The sequence below is a fragment of the Bos taurus genome, chromosome 16 (genome assembly GCF_002263795.3).
Source record: "Bos taurus isolate L1 Dominette 01449 registration number 42190680 breed Hereford chromosome 16, ARS-UCD2.0, whole genome shotgun sequence".
NCBI classification, from domain to species: Eukaryota; Metazoa; Chordata; class Mammalia; order Artiodactyla; family Bovidae; genus Bos; species Bos taurus.
In genome coordinates, this window is record NC_037343.1 from 75,263,407 (window position 1) to 75,281,336 (window position 17,930).

A 17,930-nucleotide genomic window follows, 5' to 3' on the forward strand; every position below is an offset into this window, starting at 1 on the left:
CCAGATCACCAGGGTCCCTGTGGAATCCTGTGAGCAGTATACAACCTGCGGGGAGTGCCTGAGCTCGGGGGACCCTCACTGTGGCTGGTGTGCCCTGCACAACATGTAAGTTTGGCACAGTCTGGAAAAAAAAAAACCTGGAATGCAGAAGACCAGGTACTTTCCTGGGAGTGTTGATGAGGGATGTGACCTCAGTTTGCAGGGAGAGAGGAATTTCCCTCTGCTGAGCAGTAATTCTAATCGCAGTCAGAGTGCTGAAAGCAAAGAAGAGAGGCCGTGAGTGCCTTCTTTCCAAGGGCAGTGCCTCTGTGGTCTCACCTCCAAAACCCGACCCCTACTCCCTCCATCTCTGGCCAGCTGCTCTGAAGTCTGCACCTTTGCTACAGGGAAGGCTAGTGGCGTTGGAAGAACTTGCAAGGGAATTTGAAGTGTCTCTGGATTGTAGCCTGAACAAGGCACCTCATTCCTGGAGTTTGGACCCCAGTGAGAGGCCGTGTGACCCGGCATGGTCCACTGACAACCCTGGGCCTCCTTTTTCCCATCACCGGAAAGGGATTATGCCTACCTCGCAGGTGAAGCGTGAGGATTAAATGCTAAATAAATGCTTTGGCAGTAAGGAAGCTCAGGATAAGCTACACAAGTCAAAATGATGATCATGGACTCGGAACCCTTGGGAGGACCCTTCTGGCCTCCTCAGTCAGTCCCTGGTTCCAAGAAGCCTACATCTTACTCCAACTGGCCTCGCATCCCTATTCAGATACACCCCCTGCCACTGAATACCAGCCCAATAGAAATGCAAAATCGCACTTAAACTTCCTAACTCCAAGAGCCCCAGAGGGAGAGCAGAGGGAAGAAACTCCAAAGGCAGAGGGGGAGGCGGCTGGCTAGGAATTCTGCTCCCCAGCGGCCTAGGAAACTCCAGGGCTCCTTGCCAGCCAGCAGAGCACCCCCACGAGAAGTGCCGGTTTAGGGTGGGGGCGGAGGCGGAGGGCCAGAGTTCAGGGTCCTGCACAATCGCTCTTGGCTTCCAGCCTCCGCAGCAGGTGTTGGAAGGGCTATGCAGGGAGGGAGCAAAGCGGGCGCCTCACAGATGCAAAATCCGGACTGGATTGGCGCCCACACATCCTGGGTTCCCTGCTTAGATTCGGAGGTAAGGGACTCCTCAGAAATTTTTTGCCAGAAATGCCCTCACTAGAACCCAGACAGAGTGGTACCATGTGGGTCAGACAAATGGTAGAGATACTGATGGCACCCCCGCTGGGCCCCAGGAATGCCGGAAAGGAAAAAGTGAAGTCATGCAGTCGTGTCCGACTCTTTGTGACCCCATGGACCATAGCCCACCAGGCTCCTCAGTCCATGGGGTTTTCCAGGCAAGAGTACTGGAGTGGGTTGCCATTTCCTTCTCCAGGGGATCTTCCCGACCCAGGAATTGAACCTGGGTCTCCAGCATTGACAGGTGGCTACAATTGGGGTTCCCGTCAGTGAGGCTGGCCCTACAGCCAGCAGGCTGTCTTTCCTCACGAGGGTTTCTCCCTCCATGGAACCCAACAGCCACCCCCAGCTCCTCGCAGTGGCCTGGGTCACCCGGCCCCCTCACTGGGCGGTGGGCAGGCCCAGCCATACCACCTGCTCCCTGCTCTTCCCTGCCAGCCTGGCCATGATGTCCCAGTCTGCCAGGGGCCCCAGACCACCCATCCTCCTCCTGGGCCAGATCAGCAGGGGGGCTGACTTAGAATGACCCCAGAAAGGGTGTCAGGTTTCCTCTGCGCTTTGAGCCCCTCCCCTGTCATCAAGGCCCAGGGATGCACTGCTCCTTCCAACAGCTCAGCTTGCCTCTTGCACCACGTGGGGATCAAGCCTTTTCCGTTTCACCTGGATTTTTCCCTTCTCCTGGCCCGTCTCATCTTCGGCCCCTCAGGCACTGCCCACCCACCCGCTGTCCCCTTGCCTGGGTGACGGGGCCGAGCGGAGGGACCACCTCCAGCAGCCCGGACCACGCGCTGGATTTGAGCAGAGGCAGAGGGCTGAGGGCGGTAGCTCAAGAGCCGCTGGGTCCAGGGGTGGGGGGCGGAGTGGATCTGAAACCCTCCTGTCTCTTCTGTAGGCCTTGCTCTTGCAAGTGTGTTATTGTCTCAGAGGCTATTTATCTCTGTTGGGGCTGTTGCCATAAATAGTATGATAAAAAAGAGCCATTTCAGTGAGTCAATGAGATAAAGGCTCCAGTCAAGAGCTCACTTTAGAGCTATCTTAAGGATTCACTTAAACCTCCTTAATTCTTTCCTTTGACAGCATTCATATTTAGATCCATTATGTGCGTGGCAAGGAAGGGTCGGGGGGAGGGACTTTGTGGGGAGTTCGGTGGGAATCTCTGCTGGGTCGTGGACTCTTGTCGCATCCCCGGAGGGGGCGCTTTGGTCAGAGAAGTGCCAGCCCTGGAGCGTGTTCCCAGAGGTTCCCTGCGTGCAGGGGTCACAGTGCCCACCTGCTGCTGTGGCCCGCAGCGCCAAGGACCAGAGATGAAGGTGGGGGACGAAGCCACCACGCACGCTTCCTGACAGAGGCAACCCTGCCCGCGCATCCCCGTCTGTCTCTGTGTTTCACAAACATTTATTGAAAATAAGCCATGTGGCAGGTGGAATATCTCAATGAATAAAACATGGTCCCTGCCTTCAAAGAGCCGGGAATCCAGCCACAAGGTCACACACACGCTATCCCACACAGCTGAGACCCTGTCCAGGGTTTTACATGTCCCTGGGGGGGAATAATAATAATATCCATAGCCATCATCATTAATATTTTTCTTAGTAGGGCCAAGAACAGGCCATTTTCTAAACACTAATTCTTTTAATACTTACACCAGGCCTCTGAGATACAGTATTATCATTGGGTCCAGCATTTTACAGTTAGGGGAGCTGACACTGGGACTTCCAGGAACTTGCCCAATGGGGCCACAGCTAGCAGGCTGGAGATCTGGGTTAGAACCCAAGCAGCCTGGCTCCAGAGTTCACCTTCTGTGCCTTTTGCCTGATACTTCTGTTCCCCAACCTTCCCGCCCTCACTCACAGAGCTTCCCATAAAGATGCTGTCTATACGAGCTATTCTTTATGTCCGAACTGCAGCTGTCATTTGGGAGCCGGGGCGGGGGTGGGGGGGGGAGGGCGTTGATCCCACTTCTTTTAGTCTGTCCTCTTTTTAAATAATCTTCTATATTTTTTTTTTAATATTTTTGGCTGTCCCAGGTCTCCGTTGCTGAACGGGCTTTTCTCTCAATGCAGAGCACGGGCTCTGGGGTGCGTGGGCTTCAGTAGCTGCAGCTCCGGGGCTCTAGAACACAGGCTCGGGAGTTGTGGTGCCCGGGCTTAGTTGCTCCACAGCATGAGGGATCTTCCCGAATCAGGGGTTGAATCTGTGTCTCCTGTATTGGCAAGCAGATTTGTTGCAGGAAGAGGGACCCCTTCCAGGGCCCGAAACTGGGCTTTTGTCTAACACTTAGAAATGAATTGTCCAAGGGGATACACATGTTGACAAAGCAAGACACTTTATTGGAAAGGCCGCTGGGCAGACAGCAGGAGGGTGAGGGAACCCAGGAGAACTGCTCCGCCACGTGGCTCGCAGTCTCGGGTTTTACGTGATGGGATTAGCTTCCCGGTTGTCTTTAGCCCATCATTCTGACTCAGAGTGCTTCCTGGTGGTGCCCGCCTTGTTCAGCCAAGATGGATGCCAGCAAGGAGGATTCTGGGAGGAGGCAAGACATGTGGTGTCTCCTTTTGACCTTTCCGGAACTCTTCCGGTGGGGGGTGACTTCTCAGTTCCGTGTTCCTCACCAGAACCTCCTGTCATAAAACAACTCATGCCAGTGGTGACTGTGCAGGCCAGGGTGGGCGGTTTCAGTCAGTGTGCTTCCCCAGCAGATTCTTTCCCACTGAGCCACCAGGGAAGCCCCTCCCTTAGTCTGTCTTTGACCGCAGTAGAGACCACCTGGGAGTCACCGAGCCCTCTGGGAGAAGTGACGCTCGTCCTGAGAAGACAGACACGGGCCGCAGAGCCGCAGAGCCCCCTCACTCACCCCTGTGCGTCTGTGGCAGGTGTTCCCGCAGGGACCGGTGCCAGCGGGCCTGGGAGCCTAACCGATTTGCCGCCAGCATCAGCCAGTGCGTGAGGCTCGAGGTGCACCCCAGCAGCATCTCCGTGTCTGAGCACAGCCGGCTGGTGAGTGAGCCCCTGCGGGGCCTGGGGGCAGGGCACAGCGCGGCACAAGCATGGGTGTGTTCCTTTAACTCCAGCACAGTGTAAGCGGATCAGACTTCACGCGCTCCGAGGACATTTTAGAGGAAAACTACGGTAACGCCTGTCGTTACCCAGGACCCAGTCATTCGCCCCATTCCTTGCAGATCCATCACCCATTGATCTGGTTTGTAAATCTACATTTTGCATTTAGCGGCAAGCCTCTGCAACATCATGCAATCCCATCCCATTCTGTGGTATATGATAGAGATTTCAAGGGACCACCTGGTACAGTTGCTCACAGGAACTTGGAGTTGCCTTTGTACATGTATGTGAGAGAGAGACAGACAGATGGACAGACAGACACAGAGAGACTGAGGCTTAATTCACAGTGTGTGCCGAAAGAGAATATTAAAGAGAATACAGCAGTCCTTCACCACCTGTCGAGGTGCAACCCCAAATACTCCGCGTCCTCGGGCCTGCGCGGTTATTTCCTTCTGGAGGTTTTATGGGCATTCACGAATGCTAATTAGTTAATGAACCTTCCAAGACTTGTGTTCATTCATCCCCACCGGGAGGTTTTGGCTCCCACAGAGCTGAGGGAACAAACAGCAGAGTTTGTACCTAAGTCTCTCGGCCCCATGGAAACGAAACTGGGGCAGAGATTCAGCGGCAGACAAATGTATGGAAAGGCTAGGTGATGGCCATTGGGGCTAAGCCCTCCAGGCATCATGGGAGGACAAAGTGAGACCTCCCTCCCTCAGGACTCGCTTCTCAGAGAACACAGGGTGTTGTCACCGCGAACCCCCATGGGCACTCCCCACTGGGAGTCACGTTTCTCACCTCTGGTTTCCAATACCACTTAGATATATTGTTGTCATTTAGTACAAACCCACTTCCGAGGGCATGGAATTCAAAGTGGTGTTTTGCTATTAAATGGTTTCTGGATCATTCTTCTGACAGTCTGTGATGTTTTTACCATTCAGAGAAGGATATTCAAATTTAAAAAGCCTGCAGACCACTGGCCTGCCTCCCTGGAAGCCTAGGGAACCACAGACATCATCCAGGGCATTGGTGTCCACTTCCTGCCTTTCTCTGATCCCCTAAGCGCCTTGTGAGGCAACTGCCCTGCTCTCAGGGAACACTCAGTGGGCAAAGAGCCAGAGGCCGACCGAGAATAGAAACCCACCGCCTTAGTAGCCAGCCCCTGCATGACAGCCAGGGTGGGGAGCCAGCCAAATGGTAAACTCCTTATAAACCTCCAGGCTGGTGGCACGTGTTCTCCTATGAACCAGAGCTAAGGCTTATTTGTGATGAGTTCAACTCTGACTGGCTTTTTTCAAGTTTGCATGGTTTCATGTCAAAATGAGCTCAGGCTCAGATGGGTTTTGGGACCTTCCCTCACCCCTACCATCCCTTCCTCTCCCCTCAGTGCTTTATGATTCTGGACAAGACTGAAAAGTAATATTAATAATAAAGACCACTGACCCTGCAACACCCCTTGCAGTGCTACGGTAATGGCTCCGGGTCAAAGCTAGAAGGTCTTCTGGACTGACATCTTCTTCCTAGATGAGGTCCGGGGAGAGGAGTGAGCAAGTGGACAGTGGCAGGGCCAGGCCTGGAGCCCAGGTCCCCCGAGCCCTGCGGGGTGTTCCCACAGCATTGTCTCTCTGCTCCACCCACAGCTCAGCCTGGTTGTGAGCGATGCCCCCGATCTGTCTGTGGGCATCTCCTGTGCCTTTGGGAACCTGACGGAGGTAGAGGGACAAGTATCTGGGAGCCAGGTCATCTGCATCTCACCGGGACCCAAGGACGTGCCTGTCATCCCTCTGGATCAGGGTAAGAAGCCTCTGCAGTGGGCGTCGAATGCTCGGGGCTGCTTGATCAGGCTGGCCCAGAGTAGGGGACCCAGGAGACAGGGTGGCAAGTGCCAGCACAGACCGACTGACAGCTGCCAGACTAGGTCTTCTTACGCCAGACTCTAATTTGACTTATAAATCCGTTTAAGTTTGAAGGCAAACTGTCATGCCCCAAGGAAATTTCAGGAAGAGGGAGGTCCCTGTCTCCCATTTGGGTTAAGCCTGCGCAGTGTGCATAAGAGTTTTTCCAGACTTCCCTTTCCTTCGAGGAACGTCGGAGGCTTCAGCCAGTGGTTTTTAGTAGGTTCTCTCCGTAGAACTGGGGGCTTTTAGGGGTTTTGACCTGATATATATATATATTTTTAAGTTTTATTTTTATATTGATGACCTGATATTTCTGACAGTCTTTCAGTAACTGAACATATTCAACCTAGGCAGGGGACTCTACAGAATCTGATCTGTCACGTCCTCCCTAAGAGGGGGGCCTAGGGTGTCTGGGTCTCAGTGATGGGCTGGTCATCAGAAGGATGAAAGGGACTCTTGGAAGAGGACTCAGGAAGGCTCCGTCTGCCATCACTGCCCCATGGGAGCCCCGGAGTGGCTGAATGATTTAGCCCCCAGCCTCTCCACTGGGCTCCCAGCTTGTAACTTTCTCCTTCCGCGCCCCCCCCCAACTTTTTTTTTTCAGACTGGTTTGGGCTAGAGCTGCAGCTGAGATCCAAGGAGACGGGGAAGATATTCGTCAGCACTGAGTTCAAGTTCTACAACTGCAGCGCCCACCAACTGTAAGCACGCCCCTAGCGGCGCGAGCCGGCATTCAGTGTCAGAGCGGGAAGAGCACCTGGGCCAGCGCCCTCCCTTAGAGATGAGGTCGGGGAGACTGGCGAGCCAGCGGGTCATGGCAGGGCCAGGCCAGGAGCCAACTTGCCCCGGGTCTGGATGTGCGTGGGGGTTTCCTAAGTTCCCACAGGACAAGAACTTACGGTCACCACCCAGTCTCCCGATCAGACGTGGCACTTTGTCTAGAACAGCGTAAAGTGCCCCCTAAATATTTCAGTTATATTCGGTTTATTCAGTTATACCGAACCGAATGGCATTCGCTGTCCACAGCCTCTGATCTCAGTCTCCCTTGCACCACACCCTACCCTCAACTCTCAAGCTAAGAGTTAAAAAGGGTGTGAAGTAGAAACAGAAGTCATGGCTCAGGAGCCTGAAGGAAAGTCCTCCCTTTTATGCCAGCGGGTGGTGGCTTTGAATGTGGAGATTAGCAGCCAGCGGAACGTAGACACATTATCCATGGGCACATGAAGAAGGACTCAGAGATGACAGCCTCAGAGGAGGGGCAAGGCTGGGGAAATGGCCTCACCCAGTGCCTGAATAAAGGACCTGGGCTGGGACACAGCGAGGGGGCTTTCAACTCTGAGGTCCACAGTGAGCTTCAACTTTTCAAGAAGGAAGCGAAAACCAGACCCAACCATCGGTCCCCAGAGGGGCTTAGGTGCTGCCCATCTGACTTCACCAGCCACGTCCAGCAGCTGAGTGCCATGGCTGTGAGTTCTTACAGCTGTGCAGGAAGCTGGGCACACTTCATAAGTCAAAATCGGGGCCGGGAGTGGAGGAGAGAGACCCATACTTAGTTTCTGCTGGTCTTCTCTTGAAGTGAAACCAAGACTCTTTCCACGTCATCTGGAAACTCAAGAGAAACGGGGGTCTCTGTAATAGGGCCACGTAAGGGCCATGTGACCTTGGTCATAGGCCAGAGCAGAGGTTAACCAAGAGCTCCAGGCCGGAGGGAGAAGCGCCTGGGAACGTTCTGGGACCCATCCTCCTGTTGCCCAGGGCAGGATCCACCTGAGCACTCCAGGGGTGCCAAGTCTGAGGGTCCAGGCTGTGGCCACGATGGGCCCAGCAATCCATGTGGGGAAAGGGTCTGTTAGCAGCTAAGCCCTAAAGGAACCTTTAAGCCATAAAAATAGACAAATGAGCTTTGTTCATCTCCCCTTTTCTGATCTGGATTTTCATGATGAGAATCATCTGCTGGAGTTCTCGGGTCTCCAGAGCAGCTACGGAAGGAGATGTCGCTTGGATCCATTCGGGACAAATCAATAGATGTACCGAGAAAGACAGAACAGGTGATAGAAAGTGGCCTGGGAGGAGCCAAGGCAAGGCGGTATGTGGCAGGAGCTGAACCGGATAAAATCGCCCCCTAAGCCCTGCGTCCAATCCCAGCTAACCCTGTTTTGGGAACTGCGAGCATCTTGGACTGGGAACTCCCCAACCTCCCTCTCACGCTCCAGCACAGTGGTGATGGAACGCATTGCTTGGAGGACGTCCTCATCTCCACAACACCCCGGTGTGATGTCACCACGCTGAACCGTGGATTACCGTGGCAGTGGAGATGCTGTCACGGGCAGCAAGTTTTAGCAGAAAGAAAAGCAAGTATCTTTGACCTTTTATTGCCACGCACTGTCTTATCCGTCCACTTACAAATCACAGGATCGCGTTCAAGCCTCTCCTTTTACTATGGTAAACTAAGGCCCAGAGGGGACAGGTGCTCCATTGGAGGTCACCAGATTAGCAAGTGGACAAGCCTGTTCTCGAAGAACCCTGGTCTCATCATCCTTGATCCATTTTTGTGATTTACTTGCTGAATCGTAAGATGTGAGGAAGACCCAATCCATCTGGCCCAAGTTCAGGAACGAAATAACTACGGGCACATCTAGAAGGGGATGAAAATATCTGGCACGGGGAAGAAGTGTGGATGGGATAACGCGCCTGGTCCACCGTGACTTATGAACCAGCGGGCCCTGGATCAAGCCGCATCCTCCCGAGTGCCATTAGGGCCCCAGCAGGTGGCGCCAGTTTGCAGACCTGGCCATGTGCCTGCCAGGTGGGCCCAGTGGAGACAAGACTGGATTAGGGGATCTGGCAAGGAGCGAGTGGAACAACTCCACCGGCCAGACCTACTTCCCTGGTGGTGCCTGACCGCACACAGGGAACCCAGATGATACGCACAGAATGCAGGGGAAACCAGAGGCAAAGAGGCGCTCTACCTGGCGAGAAGGGCAGGAGCCACGCACAGCCTGTGGCTACCATGTCTGGCTACTTGGAGGGGGCGACAGAGTTATCCGTTGATACCATTCACTCCACTCAAACTCCAAAACACAGGTGATATGAACCACCTGTGAACACTCAAATATGGTTTAAGAACTTGAAGTAACAGGTAAGTTAAGCCCCTAAAAATAATACATTTAAGCATTGTATTTTTTAAAACCACGTCCTGTACGTTATCTCGTTTGGCACAAAACAACCCCGTGGAGTGGACAGAAAAGTTTCCGTACAGACGGATGAAGAAATTCTGGTTCAGCAGGTGAAGTGACTTACTCGGGGCAGCCCTCATGGCAGGGCCAGAGGCAAAACGGGTCAGCGCAGTTCCTATCCCTGCTCTCCTTGGGCTGTTCCCTCCTATAAGTGGTGCTAGGCTGGCAAATGTTTAGCTATCAGAAATCAGGGGGAAAAATTTAGTAGGTGGCATTTTCCAATAGCTATGGCATAAATACTCCCTCTGTGGCTCGTTTCAAGCTGCTATCATGTCAATGACCTGCTTGCAACATTCCTGAAAATATGGATAATTGTCTGTCATGAGCTGAAACAGACCAGCTCGAGCACTCCACTGCTTTCGGAGACATTATTCCCACTCTGGACACATTTCTCCCTCAATTTTCTGGCCCCCTGGTCCCCTGAGCATCTTAGAGGGAGAAGCCACAGTTTTCAGGGCTGGGGAAATTGTGAGAGCGAGACTCGGGTAGCGGACTTACGTCACGGCGCGTGGGCTCCCTGCCCCCCGCCCTGCCCTGTGTGCTGTCCTCTCTCTGCCTCTTACTGTCTGTCTTTGCAGGTGCCTGTCCTGTGTCAACAGCGCCTTCCGCTGCCATTGGTGCAAATACCGAAACCTCTGTACTCATGACCCCACCACCTGCTCCTTCCAGGAGGGTCGGATCAACATTTCAGAGGTAAGCAGGGCTCAGCCTGGCACAGCAGCATCCCCAGTGGATCTGAGCAGACCTCCCTTTTCAGATGGCCAGTCCGACAGCTTGGCCATCTCCTTGCCCCGGTCCACGTTGGGCTTCTTCCAAAGAGGTTAGAAAACCCTGGTATTATAAAGCCAAAAAAAAAAAAAAAAATGGCAGCAAATACTCCCGAGAAGGAGAAGTGCACTGTGTTTGCTAGACTCTTGGAATTGTATTCATTCAAAAGTTCGAGGGGAGCTGAGGGCTGAGACTGAAAGCTCAGAGGAAACATATCCAACCAAACAGACTCCACGGTCTAGAAGAGCGTGGAGAATGGCATTTGTTCTCTGAGTTTTCAGCCCTCTGCTTGGCTGCAGACACAGTCTAGTTCAATAGCACATTCACTCTCAACCACTCTTTCATGCCAGCCTCTCTTCCTAGGCTAAAATTCAATGATTCTTTGACTCTTTTGTAGGACTGAGTAGGTGGCCTTATAGAAGAGAGAGGCAGTCCACTGGTGAAAAGAACCCAGGCTTGCTAAAAGCCACATTTTATGATACAGTCGATGTGCCATCGCTAAGACCGGTTCCACCTTTGTTATCAACACAGGGAGATAATAAATCGCTTATCTTTCCAATAAATAATCCCACCCAGAGATGTTTCCTTGAGGTTCACTTTCTTACAAGCTCACAGCAGGCCTTAGGACAATGAAGCCTGCTGAGTCAATGTCCTTTTCTCATATCTAATGTTTTCCATGCCCCAGGGTGACCAGTAGTTGGGTTTGAACAACTATAGAGACCTTACGTATTCCCACAAACACACATGTGCGTGAATATACATCCCCATCTCGTTCTACCTTTTAGGAAATCCATAAATGTAAATAAGTGACTGCGTAGCATGGACAAATATTGCTGTGACCTTTATCTGTCTCCTCTTACACTAGACTGAAGAAGTGAAGTCGCTCAGTTGTGTCTGACTCTTTGTGACCCCATGGACTGTAGCCTGCCAGGCTCCTCTGTCCATGGGATTTTCCAGACAAGAATACTGGAGTGGGTTGCCATTTGACTACAACCTCCTTAAAGGCAGGAGTTTCCTCAGGGCCTTTTCCAGTGAAAGTCTGTAGCGTGCATGCGTGAAAGCATAGAGCAATCAATGACCACTGTAACCAAACGTCATTGATAGGAAGTGTTCCTTGGAGCTCCTTGTCTAAGATTTCAAGGAAGTTTCTTGTCTCTCCTAATCAAGGTAGAAGTAACAGTTACTTCCAAGAAAGAGCACCTTGATCGACATGATCATGTTGTACAGTTAATTTTTTTTTAATTAGAGGATAATTGCTTTACAATGTTGTGTTGGTTTCTGCTGTAGAAGAATATGAATCAGCCATTCAGTTCAATTCAGTCACTCAGTCGTGTCCAACTCTTTGAGACCCCATGGACTGCAGCACGCCAGGCCTCCCTGTCCATCACCAACTCCTGGGGTTTACTCAAACTCATGAGCCACTGAGTCAGTGATGCTATCCAATCATCTTATCCTCTGTCATCCCCTTCTCCTCCCGCCTTCAATCCCAGCATCAGGGTCTTTTCAAATAAGTCAGTTCTTTGCATCAGGTGACCAAAGTATTGGAGTTTCAGCTTCAACACCAGTCCTTCTAATGAATAGTAAGGACTGATCTCCTTTAGGATGGACTGGTTGGATCTCCTTTCAGTCCAAGGAACTCTCAAGAGTCTTCTCTAACACCACAGTTCAAAAGCATCAATTCTTTGGCACTCAGCTTTCTTTATAGCCCAACTCTCACATCCATACATGACTACTGGAAAAACCATAGCTTTGACTAGGCAGACTTTTTTTGGTAAAGTAATGTCTTTGTTTTTTAACATGGTGTGTAGGTTGGTCATAACTTTTCTTCCAAGGAGTAAGCGTCTTTTAATTTCATGGCTGCAGTCACCCGTCTGTCACTGTTTCCACTGTTTTCTCATCTATTTGCCGTGAAGTGATGGGACCAGATGCCATGATCTTAGTTTTCTGAATGCTGAGTGTTAAGCCAACTTTTTCACTCTCCTCTTTCACGTTCATCAAGAGGCTCTTTAGTTCCTCTTCACTTTCTCCCATAATGGTGGTGTTATCTGCATATCTGAGGTTATTGCTATTTCTCCTGGCAATCTTGATTCCAGCTTGTGCTTCCTCCAGCCCAGCATTTCTCATGATGTGCTCTGCATATAAGTTAAATAAGCCAGGTGACAATATACAGCCTTGACGTACTCCTTCTCCTATTTGGAACCAGTCTGTTGTTCCATGTCCAGTTCTAAGTGCTGCTTCCTGACCTGTTAAGTGTCCCTATATCCCCTCCCCTTGAGCCTCCTTCCACTCCACCCGCCCAGCCCTCCAGGTATCACAGAGCACCGGGCTGAGCTGCCTGTTTTGTACAGCAACTTCCCACGAGCTGGCCGTTTGACGCGCGGCAGTGTGGGTATTTCAGCACTGCTCTCTCTGTTCATCCCGGCCTCTCCTCCTCCTGACGTGTCCACAAGTTCGCGCTCTGTGTCTGCGTCTCTATCCCCGCCCTGCGGATAGGCTCATCAGTGTTAAGCACCTCACAATTGTATTTGTCAATGGTTGTTTAGTCGCTAAGTCAGGCCTGACTGTTTTGCAACCCCATGTACTGTAACTCACCAGGCTCCTCTGTCCATGGGATTTCCCAGGAAAGAACACTGGAATGGGTTGCCGTTTCCTTCCCCAAGAAATCTTCCTGACCCAGGAATCAAACTCATGTCTCCTGTATTGGCAGGCAGGTTCTTCACCACTGAGCTACCTGGGAAGCCCAGTTATACCTCAATAAAGCTAATTTTTTAAACTTTTAATTTAAGAAGAAAGTAAGCCTTGAAAGGTTTCCCAAACGCAATCACACACACACACACACAGACACACACACACACGGCCTTGAATTCTTCTTAGCTTCTGAAACAATATGTGTTATATTCAGGCTAGAAAAAAAATGAAATCTGCCTGTCTTGAAAGAAACACACACAGATGGTGCCCACAGGCGGTATTTAAGGCAGACCCAACCGCAGGTGCCTCCGCGGGATGGAGCCAGTTATCTCGGGCCCGAGAACCTTTCAAGGAAGGCCTTTCCTCCAGCCAGTCAGGATGCTTTGAAGTGGCTGCCCAGAGAGCGCCACGCTGGTCTTAGTGGGCCTTGGAAATTAATCCCAGCCCCGGGATCCTGCAGGAGGCTGAGACCGCTTTTCAGGCCTGTCTTCTCACCCGTAGGAAAGGACCCACGACCCGAGGGTGCAGTGGGACAGAGGGAGGACCCAGCCTGGGCGTCCACAGGACAATGGCCAGGGGAGGTCGGACGCCAGGGGCAGGGTGACGCTGAGGCCAAGGCTGGGCAGTGAAGGGCCTCAGAAACTGACCTTCATACCAGCCACTTCTAACCTCCTAACTTAAGTTAGTAAGTGTTAGTCGCTCAGTCGTGCCCAACTCTTTGCGACCCCATAGACTGCAGCCCGCCAGGCTCCTCTATCCATGTGATTCTCCAGGCAAGGATGCTAGAGTGGGTTGCCATTTCCTCCTCCAGGGGATCTTCCCGACCCAGGAATCTAACACGGGTCTCCAGCATTGCAGGCAGATTCTTTACGGACTGAGCTACAAGGGAAGCCCTTAACCTCCTAACTTGGTTAATGAAATAAGTCGAGAAGGACCACAGAATGCCGAGAGAGAGAGAGAATGACGGGGACGTCCGGATGAGAAGCCACTTCATTTTCTCCTGGCAGCTGGGCTCCTTCAGGCCCAGAGAAACCCAGAGCCGAGCCAGACAGGACCTGCAAGCCACAGGAGTGCGGGGGGTGGAAGACCCAGCGAGACAGTAACTCTGCCCGTGTGGGCCAGGGGCCTGAGGCCCAGAGGGCTAGCTGGAATCATGCCGCCTCCCTCACGCGCTCTAGAAGTCCCTGGAACACAGCTCCCTCTCGGCCACGGGTAACTCAAGTATTCCAGAGAGCTGGGCCTGGGAGAGGCGGTTGCCATCCAAAGTTAGGATTAAATTAATACCGAAAGAGCCCTGGGGGTAAAGCCAGAGGCTTCCCGGCTCAGTTTTCATTTCCTCTCCTTAATGTCTGCTCCTGGAGGTGAGAGAAATGCCTTAGTCTCATCGCCTCCTCCTCCTCACCCTGCTGACAGGCCCCAGGCCCCACCCCGGGGATGGGCTCTCTCGGAGGGGTGGCCCCGGGTCCCCCAGGCTCCTGACTTAGCTCAGGACGGGAAGTGGGAGGCAGGACCCCAGGAGATGGCAGGGCCGCAGCCCCTCACACATCACTTCCCAGCTGTCCAAAGCTTGTTTTAGGGGGAAGCCCCGAGGGGGGAACCACAGAGGTGAGCGTGTTCAGCTTGAGCGAAGTTCCTTTATTCAGTCGGGAGTCTTTCCTGGCATCCTCAGGTTCTTCTGGGAACTCGAGATCCCTTAGCTGTCCCTTTGGGGTTCCTAGAATATCTTTTATGCTTCCAGTAAGCCCCCTCCCCCCTGCCCCACTGCAATTTAAACCAAAATTTTACATCTATCTACTTCTTAGGAACAATATATAACTGATTAGCTCCATTGATTTGTATAGCAAGGCTGAGACATCACGCATTTGCATTTCTCTCGCATGTGACAGGAGGGTGGGGGAGGGGAACCAGCCGCACCAGCATCACTCGGGAACTTGTTAGAAATTCAAATTCCTGGGCCCCATCCCAGAGTAAGCCGAAGATTGAGAACCACTGACATATGGCATCTCAATTGATTCTCACAACAGACCTGCAGTTTCACATAATTCATATTTGACAGATGTAGTAACCAAGATGCTAAAAATTTAGTTTTTTTTTCCTTTGCCTAAGGCTACAGAGAACTCAGGCATCCAAAAAGGCGCAGTACAGGATGCTTTCTCCAGAAAATCAGGCCCAGCTCGCACGTCTGTTTTCATGGTCTCAGCTACACTCGCCGTCCTGATCTTAACCAGGCTCTGTGCTGTTGGTCATGAGGGTTCGGGGTGGGGAGAGCGTATGTGTGGTGCTCAGTCGCTCAGTCGTGCCCGACTCTTTGAGACCCCATGAACTGTAGCCCGCCAGGCTCCTCTGTCCACGGGATTCTCCAGGCAAGGATACAGGAGTGGGTTGCCATGCCCTCCTCCAGGAGATCTCCCTGACCCAGGGATCCAAGCCGCATCTTTTCCATCTCCTGCATTGGCAGGCGGGTTCTTTACCACTGGTGCCATCTGGGAAGCCCCCCAGTGTGGAGGGACCCACACAAATCCATTCGCACAGACAGAGAAACTGCCCATGGAACACAGGTCAGTAGTTCCATGTCCAGATGCAAAGGTGGCCAGTACATGAGGTACATCTGCCTACTTCTTTCCAAAGGGCTGATGGACCGATGATCCCAGGCTTAGTCCTGAAAACCAAGAACCGCTTTGCTAAGTGAAAGAGAAAGCGTTAGTCGTTCAGTCGGACTAACAACCCCATAGACTGTCCGACTCTTTGCAACTCCATGGACTGTAGCCCTCCAGGCTTCTCCAGCCATGAGATTTTCCAGGCAATACTGGAGTGGATTGCCATCTCCTTCTCCAGGGGATCTTCCCAACTCAAAGACTGAACCTGTGTCTCCCACATTGAGGGCAGACTCTACCATCTGAGCCACCAGGGAGGTCCTAGAGTGAATGCAATTAAAAATAAACATATTAGTAGTTAGCATTTTTTGAGAGTTTATTATATACGCAACATTATACATATATATCTTTAACCTCAGTTGTAACTTTTCTATGAAGTAAATTCTATCCTAGATGAATAAATTGATAAGTTTAAACAGTTTTCCTATGATCCTCACATAAATGCAGAAGTCATGATTCAGTACACCCAAGCTGGCGCTGAATAAGTTGAAGTCCTCTGATCCTGAGTTCACGTGAGAAATATGCAGTGATAATATTAACATGGTTAATCCAGTTTATTACCACTGACGACAGACCTTCATGTCCTTATTGCCTGCAACCTAGAGTTGTCAAGTATAACTGGTCCCATTTTATAGATGCCTGAGTGGTAAGTCTGTTCAGTCATGTTTGACTCTTTGCAACCCTAGGGACTATAGCCCACCAGGCTCCTCTGTCCATGGGGTTCTCCAGGCAAGAATACTGGAGTGGGTTGCCATGCGGTCCTTCAGGGCATCTTCCCAACCCAGGGATGGAAATCACATCTCTTATGTCTCCTACATTGGCAGGCGGGCTCTTTACCATTAGCGCCACTTGGAAGCCCATTTTGTAGATGAGGAAGTTGAATTTCAATTGAGCCATCTCTTGAGTGCTTTTAAGTTCACGAGCCAGACCTTTCCCCCACTCAGAGCACAGCCGGTCTCGGATGGGGTCCCAGAAATCTGGGCCCCCCTGGGCCAGGGTAAGCGGTGACAGTGTTTGCGAGCGGGTGTGCGCTGGAGTATATATGGCTTTCAGCCTGAAAAGCTCATCTCCCACCATGGCTAAACCAGGCCTAGTGAGATGTAGATACATAAATATCTCCTTTACACCCTGTCCCGGGGGAGAGATAGAACCACATAAATCCGATTAGCTTACCCGGATGTGGGCTGCTGTCTCTCTTTGAAGTCCAGTGGGTGAAGATAATGTCATTTGCACGTGGGAGCAGTCGTTTCAGAGGGCTGAAGGAAGGTCCCCCGTGCTGAGAGCCGGTGAAGTACAGAACAGGGTGAACCCTGCCGCCCGAAGGCTCGTCCATCGGGCTGCAGGGCCAGCGTCCTGCCCTCCCCCTCACGTCTCCTCCTCCTCAGCCCACCCCTCCCCCGGGACGTCCCCAAACAGGACATCTGCTCATCTCGATAGAAGCTCAGCTTGCTGCTAAGGAGCGGAGCGGGATCCTGCTGCCCATTGACCTAGAGGCAGAGGGAGGAGTAGAATGACCTACAGAGGTCACTCAGGAGACCGGGGTCTGCAGGAGCGATGTCTTCGAGCAGCGTTCACGGCAGTCCTCACGCTGTGCATGAAGGGCGCAGCATGCTGTGTGTGTGTGTGTGCGTGCGTGCGTCTGTGTGTGTGTATGTACTCCCAGGAGCAAACAGGTTGGAAATGGCCTTTTATATTTGATGAAACCTATCACCTTCCACGGGCTTCCCTGTTAGCTCAGCTGGTAAAGAATCCACCAGCAATGCAGGAGACCCCGATTCAATTCCTGGGTCAGAAAGATTCCCCTGGAGAAGCGATAGGCTACCCACTGCAGCTTGGGCTTCGCTGGTGGCTCAAACGGTAAAGAATCCGCCCACCATGCGGGAGACCCCGGTTCGATTCCTGGGTCAGGAAGACTCCCTGGAGGAGAGCATGGCAACTCACTCCTGTATTCTTGCCTGGAGAATCCCCGTGGGCAGAGGAGCCTGGCGGGCTACAGTCCATGGGGTCACAAAGAGGCAGACACGACCAAGCGACTAAGCCAGCACAGCACAGCACAGCATCACCTGTCACAAACCCCGGAGGAACTGAGTTCCAGCAACTTGGCAATGTTCTGGGCTGCCAGCTCTCCTGTACCTCAACCCTCACCACCGTCTTTCCCACCCAAGACCCACTGCACCTCCAGACAGTCAGCAGAACCATCTCCTAACCCAAGGAGTCTGTGTATCCCCTGTTACCTAGGAGAAGAGAGGACACCTGGGCACCAGCCACTTCTTTCCCTAGAGAATGCAAGGAAGGATGCAATTCTGTCTGGCCCGAGAGAAATAGCCAAAAACAAGCAAAGCCTGAGATTCTTTTCCCCAGGGGCAATCTCAGAACCCTCTTTAGGCATTTGGAAGCCCCTAACCATCACCCTTCAG

At 52.1% G+C, this 17,930-nt stretch overlaps 1 protein-coding gene across 4 annotated transcripts in view; it reads left to right on the forward strand.

Annotated features, from left to right (window-relative positions):
• The window catches only part of PLXNA2 (plexin A2), a 233,699-nt gene that overhangs the window by 147,776 nt on the left and 67,993 nt on the right, over positions 1-17,930 (forward strand). For 3 of the 4 annotated variants that reach the window (XM_024976076.2, XM_024976075.2, NM_001206657.2), the window contains 5 exons: positions 5-105; positions 4,086-4,209; positions 5,910-6,063; positions 6,772-6,868; positions 9,982-10,096. In XM_024976076.2, coding sequence (XP_024831844.1) covers positions 5-105; positions 4,086-4,209; positions 5,910-6,063; positions 6,772-6,868; positions 9,982-10,096 — 591 coding nt within the window. Of the gene's footprint in view, positions 1-4; positions 106-4,085; positions 4,210-5,909; positions 6,064-6,771; positions 6,869-9,981; positions 10,097-10,568; positions 10,749-17,930 lie in introns of those variants that run through there. The other variant, XM_024976077.2, reaches the window with a different exon arrangement.